The sequence below is a fragment of the Brachionichthys hirsutus genome, chromosome 1 (assembly GCF_040956055.1).
Source record: "Brachionichthys hirsutus isolate HB-005 chromosome 1, CSIRO-AGI_Bhir_v1, whole genome shotgun sequence".
Lineage (NCBI taxonomy): Eukaryota > Metazoa > Chordata > Actinopteri > Lophiiformes > Brachionichthyidae > Brachionichthys > Brachionichthys hirsutus.
Window position 1 is genome coordinate 973,978 of NC_090897.1, and position 6,000 is coordinate 979,977.

The window sequence follows — 6,000 nt, forward strand, 5'->3', positions numbered from 1 at the left end:
TGATTGGTCGTTCGGACGCCGTCATTCAACCAACATGGCGCCGAGCTTAGTGGAACATGTTGTCGCAGACGCAGGAGCGTTTTTAAAGAGAGCTCCTCTCCAGGTGAGATTTAGTTCACGTTTAAAGCAGAAACGTTGAGTAGCATTAGCTTCGTGTCCGCTAGCATGTAGAGGTCTGTGCTGCCATCCAGTCAGGCTGTAGGGAAGCTAACAGGCTAACAAGCTAACGGGCCCCCGTCTCCGTACAGGCAGCAGACATTTCCGATAAACGGATCATCGATCTTTTATGCTGATCATTAACTGCTCCGTCTCTTCCACGCAGTTTTAGTTTTTTATTGTGACTCGGCTCTTTCTTGCGTTTTCCTCCAGGACATCGGCAGGAACATTTACACCCTGAGAGATGTGGTGGATGAGATCCGAGACAAGCCCACCAGGAGGAGTCTGGCCTTCCTCCCGTACCAGCTGGTCTTCAAAGAACCGCGACCGGAACACATCAGACTGGGTAACCGGAACCCTGAACGTCCCACAGAACCTTTGGATAGAACCCCCGGCTGCAGGCGTGTGAATGGCTGCTTCTCTGTTCTCAGTGACGGAGTTCTCCAAGAAGACCGGGGACTACCCGAGCCTGTCTGCCACCGACATCAAGGTCCTGGCGCTGACCTACCAGCTGGAACTGGAGCACGTCGGATCCCAGCACCTGAGGGAGGAGCCCAGCGTTAAGGTACCTGAGGGAGGGGCCCAGCGTTAAGGTACCTGAGGGAGGAGCCTAGCGTGAAGGTACCTTAGGGAGGAGCCCAGCGTTAAGGTACCTGAGGGAGGAGCCCAGCGTGAAGGTACCTGAGGGAGGAGCCCAGCGTTAAGGTACCTGAGGGAGGAGCCCAGCGTTAAGGTACCTGAGGGAGGAGCCCAGCGTTAAGGTACCTGAGGGAGGAGCCCAGCGTTAAGGTACTTGAGGGAGGAGCCTAGCGTGAAGGTACCTTAGGGAGGAGCCCAGCGTTAAGGTGCCTGAGGGAGGAGCCTGGCGTGAAGGTACCTGAGCGACTGGCGACTACTGCCCCGTTAATGTCGCCGATCAAACATCGCTTTTCCCGCCCGGGAAGACGATCTTCTCTTCGTATTTTATTATTTAGACTTTATTCTGAAAGTCTCAGATGTTTTGTTTATTTATTTTAAACCGTCGTTTGATGTCATCACTTTTGTAAAATGAACATTTCAATGCCGTGTCTCCAGATTAACATCCAGAGCACCCAGCGCCACCCGGAGACGCCGGTTCATGTTGCGGGATTCCACTTCCCGTCCAAGGTGAGAACTTCCTCTTCTGTGAGAACAAAATGGCAGTTGTGGCGAAACGCCTGCGGAACACGTTTCTGTTGACTTGCAGCAGAAGGACGACGGTCCGACCGTCCCTCGGACTCCGACGACGACGCCAAACCCGTCGGACGGCGACGAGTTCAACAGCTTCCGGTTCTGGAGGGAACCGCTGCCCGCCATCGACGGCGACCTGCTGCAGCTCCTGGTCGGCGCTCCCGCGAACAGCGGCTTTGATTTGATGCTAACCAGGAAGCTAAATGGCGACACGGTCGCGATTCATTCTGTGACATCACACCTGAGCGCGGTTTTGTGACGTGGGGGCGGATCTTTATCGCGGCGTGTTTGTGTGAAAAGGAGGATCCGGTGCAGACGGACGCCGACGCCGACGCCGACGCCGACGCCTTCAACAGCTTCCAGTTCTGGAGGCAGCCGCTGCCGCCCGTCGACGACGGCCTGCTGGAGCTCATGGTGAGTTCATGTCAGGTGGGCAGCGGTCTGAATCCCGATTGGCTGGCTGACAACAGGCTGCGCCCTGGTTGGCTGTTTGCAGAAAACAGAGAGCAGGTCAGACGCGTGGCCGCGGGCAGAGGACCAATCAGAGGAAGAGAACGAGGAGGGAGGCGGGTGGATCACGCCCAGTAACATCCGACAGGCGCAGATGGCCTCTGCTGATTGGACGGCTCCTGCTGATGTCAGAGTTGGGTGTCTGACCACCGACTTCGCCATGCAGGTAACGGGCGCCGCCCACCCGAGTTCCAGGCTGGCGGATGGACCAATCAGCTGTGACCTCTCGTCCCTCCAGAACGTTCTCATTCAGATCGGACTCCAGGTTCTCTCCGTGAACGGGATGCTGATCAAACAGGCGAGGAACTACGTCCTGCGGTGCCACGCCTGCTTCAGGTGAGTTCAGCGAAGCCTCATCCAGACGGTGGCGCTAGAGGGAATCGCTAGCCAGCGCTAGCAGTGAAGCTAACGGTGGTTTTCATTCCAGCACGACCAGCAACATGAACAAAGTCTTCTGTCCTCGCTGCGGGAACCAGACGCTGAAGAAGGTGGCGGCGACGGTGGACCAGGACGGGAGCGTCCGGATGCACTTCTCCAAGAACCCCAAAGTGTTGAACCCGAGAGGCCTGAGGGTGAGACGGGCACGCAGACAGACAGACAGACGGGCAGACAGACAGACAGACGGGCACGCAGACGGGCATGCAAGCAGACAGGCAGACGGGCACGCAGACGGATGGGCGGGCAGGCAGACGGACGGACGGGGAGGCAGACGGACAGACGGGCAGGCAGACAGACAGACGGGCAGGCAGACAAACAGACGGGCAGGCAGACAGACAGACAGACAGACAGACGGGCAGGCAGGCAGACGGACAGGCAGACGGGCAGGCAGGCAGACGGGCAGGCAGACGGGCACGCAGACGGACGGGCGGGCAGGCAGACGGACGGACGGGGAGGCAGACGGGCGGGCAGGCAGACGGACAGACGGGCAGGCAGACAAACAGACGGGCAGGCAGACAGACAGACAGACAGACAGACAGACGGGCAGGCGGACAGGCAGGCAGACGGGCAGGCAGACAGACGGGCAGGCAGGCAGACAGACGGGCGGGCAGACAGACGGGCACGCGCCTGACCGCCTCCTCCTTGTCTTCCAGCACTCGCTGCCGCTGCCTCAGGGGGGCAAACACGGAAACAACCCCCTGCTGGTGGAGGACCAGCGGTTCCCCCAGCAGAGACTGTCCCGTAAAGCTCGCCAGAAGACCGACGTCTTCAACCCGGATTACGTGGCCGGGGCGTCGCCCTTCTGCGAGAACGACATCTACAGCCGGGCCGCCAGCCTCCAGATCCGAGACGGCCAGGGGGGCGGCGGCAGGAGGCGGGCCAACCCCAACGCCGCCCGCAAGAAGTTCGTCAAAAAGAAGTGACGCCCGCGCCGACGGCTGATTGGACGGTTGTAAAGTGTCTCATGGAACTTTAAAGGACGGACAGACGAGCCGGTGCTGCAGCTGGACCGGAGACCCGGTCCGGTTCTGTGGTTCTGGTTCCCGTCTTCTACCACAATAAACTCTGAAACGGACTCGCCTCTGATTCTTTAATTATCGAATCGTTTCGTAAAGTTTCTTCTTTAATACGAGACATTTACGGCTCGTAATCCGGATCCTACAGAACCGGGTCACCGAGGGGAAACACCAGAACCTGGTGCTCTGATAAGCTGACCCGTTAGACAAACCCTACGAGAGAACGAGTTCAGCCTGTAACCATGGAAACACTAAAGGCACAGGTCCAGTCATGATGTTAGGCTGACTTTACGTTCTGCTCCCCGTCCGTACGACCAGAACCGCCGCGGGTCAGCCGGCTTCATTCCAGGGACGACTCTTCATCTACCGTCTCCGGTTCTGGTTCCGGTTCCTCCGTCTCTTCTGAATCTCCGAGGCCGGACCGGGTCGGTTCTGTGAACCGCATCTCGGAGGCCAGGCCACTCAGATCAGCGGCGACGTTAAGCTCCGCCCCAGCCGGCGAGAAAGTCTCTCTGTCGGGAAGCAGGAAGTCCAGCGGCTCCAGGATCGCCGAGACGTCGACGTGGCCCAGACGGCCGTACCTGAGCAGGTGAGTCGGAGGAACGCCTGCAGAACAACGAGGAGCGCCAATCAACCAACAGAGCAGTGACATCATAGAGCGGTGACATCGTCAGAGCGATGACATCATAGAGTGGTGACATCAGAGCGGTGACATCATCAGAGCGGTGACATCATCAGAGCGATGACATCAGAGCGGTGACATCATAGAGCGGTGACATCATAGAGCGGTGACATAGAGTGGTGACATCATAGAGCGATGACATCATCAGAGCGATGACATCAGAGCGGTGACATCATAGAGCGATGACATCATCAGAACGATGACATCAGAGCGGTGACATCGTCAGAGCGATGACATCATAGAGTGGTGACGTCAGAGCGGTGACATCATCAGAGCGATGACATCAGAGCGGTGACATCATAGAGCGGTGACATCATAGAGCGGTGACATAGAGTGGTGACATCATAGAGCGATGACATCATCAGAGCGATGACAGAGCGATGACATCATAGAGCGGTGACATCAGAGTGATGACATCATCAGAGCGATGACATCATAGAGCGGTGACATCATCGGGCCGGGTCAGGTTTTCCTGCGTCCACCATGTTGCCATGGAAACGTAGTGAAGCCCGTGCCGCTGCTAGCGATGCTAATCTGGAAGCTAACCGCTACCTGTGGTTTGTCGTGGTGTGAGTGGAGACGCTCACCGAGGATCAGCGCCAGCTGGGCCGGAGGGAACAGAACCTGCAGGCAGCGGTTCAGGAACGGGAGCAGGTCGTCGGCGTAGGAGCTGCAGAACTGCACGAAGAGCTCCTCCTCCCGGCTGCTGAACGCCGCCGACTCGGCCCGGTGGAACGCCACAATGTGACGGGTCACCTGACGGGGGGGGGGGGGGGGGCAGAGGAACGGCCATCACGCAGGGACACGCCCACACAGCGGACCCGGGACTCGCCGAGGCAGCGTGCAGAATCTAAACTTCTTTAGTCCAGGCGTTTCCACGGTAACCACGGAAGACCCACCTCCTTGAGGGCGTCCTCCAGACACCCGGAGACGTCCTGGGCCAGGCCGACGGGGCAGCAGAGCCGCAGGTCGTTGAAGGCGCTCAGGATGCCGTTGAGGACGCAGGCCAGCGGCTGGAAGTCCAGCAGGGACCCGGGGGGCTGCAGGGTGCCGGGCTGGGGGGGGCAGGGGCCGGCGCCGCCCCCCCCCAGCGCCGGGGGCAGGGCGATCAGCGTGTACAGGTTCATGTCCTCCCGGAACTGGTCCACCGCGTCCCCCACGGCCCCGCGGAATGCGTCCCCCGCCACCCGCTGGACACGGGCGCCAGCTGCCCCCGGAAGTCCGCCCCCACCCTGCTGAAGGACAGGCCGAAGTACATGCACTGACCCAGCAGGGAGTCCAGGCGGGCCCCCGCGCCCCGCCGCAGGTCCCGCTCCAACGTCTCCAGGAAGTCGGCCACCTGCTGCACCACCCAGCCGTGGAAGACGGCGACCTCGCCGGGCGGCGCCGGCGGGTCGTCGTCGGAGAACACGGCCCGGTACTGCGTGACGACGTCGAACAGGTGGACCCGGCACGCCTCGACCGTTTTGGTGATGTGGAAGTAGGGGTCGTCGTCGGGGACGGCGGCGAGGACGGAGCTCAGCCAGGTGCCGCTAGCCTGCAGGAACTTCACCCGGAGCTCCGCCTCCGTGAACACGTCCATCCGCCGCAGGTAGCCAATCACGCGCAGGCAGGCGGGCAGCTGCGAGTTGCCGCGCAGCTGCTGCAGCAGCTGGTTGAGCATCAGCCGCGCCGACTGACGCACCTCGCTCACGATGCCCTGCACGCAGACGGCGGTCAGGGCGAGCGGCGCGTTGCCACGGTAACCGTCGCCTCACCAGCCGGGACTCACCTGGATGACCGGGAGGGGCGAGTGCTTCCGCTCCATCCGCCTGACGTACGCCGCCAGCTCCAGGGCCTCCTCGTAGTAGCCGTTCCGCACGCAGGTGTCCATGAGCTGCGGGATCTCCAGGACCTCCAGGATCTCCGTGTGGCGGTTCAGCGTCAGGCTGTTCATCCGGCGGCTCGCCCCGATGGCGTCCGCCGCCCTGGAGAAGCGCCTGGACACAA

The 6,000-nt window shown here is 60.8% G+C and overlaps 2 protein-coding genes across 2 annotated transcripts in view; one reads left to right on the plus strand and one right to left on the minus strand.

Moving 5' to 3' along the window:
• Positions 1-34: 34 nt before the first annotated feature.
• Positions 35-3,388, plus strand: nob1 (NIN1 (RPN12) binding protein 1 homolog). Its single transcript, XM_068759175.1, has 10 exons — positions 35-103; positions 370-502; positions 588-721; positions 1,231-1,302; positions 1,382-1,516; positions 1,666-1,779; positions 1,862-2,041; positions 2,114-2,211; positions 2,303-2,447; positions 2,967-3,388. The coding sequence occupies exons 1-10, from the start codon at positions 35-37 to the stop codon at positions 3,234-3,236; spliced, it is 1,350 nt and encodes a 449-aa protein (XP_068615276.1). The 3' UTR covers positions 3,237-3,388.
• Positions 3,389-3,395: 7 nt separating this feature from the next.
• The window catches only part of cog8 (component of oligomeric golgi complex 8), a 3,600-nt gene continuing 995 nt past the window's right edge, over positions 3,396-6,000 (minus strand). Inside the window, 5 exon segments of the mRNA XM_068759257.1 lie at positions 3,396-3,935; positions 4,599-4,767; positions 4,911-5,206; positions 5,209-5,710; positions 5,783-5,990. Coding sequence (XP_068615358.1) covers positions 3,670-3,935; positions 4,599-4,767; positions 4,911-5,206; positions 5,209-5,710; positions 5,783-5,990 — 1,441 coding nt within the window. The 3' untranslated portion in view covers positions 3,396-3,669.

What these genes read in the sequence shown, in the direction of transcription:
- nob1 (XM_068759175.1), top strand. Translation starts at nt 35, where the DNA reads ATGGCGCCGAGCTTAGTGGAACATGTTGTCGCAGACGCAGGAGCGTTT. An exon ending in TAAAGAGAGCTCCTCTCCAG is followed by an intron (nt 104 to 369) that starts GTGAGATTTAGT and finishes GTTTTCCTCCAG; the next exon opens with GACATCGGCAGGAACATTTA. An exon ending in GATTCCACTTCCCGTCCAAG is followed by an intron (nt 1,303 to 1,381) that starts GTGAGAACTTCC and finishes GTTGACTTGCAG; the next exon opens with CAGAAGGACGACGGTCCGAC.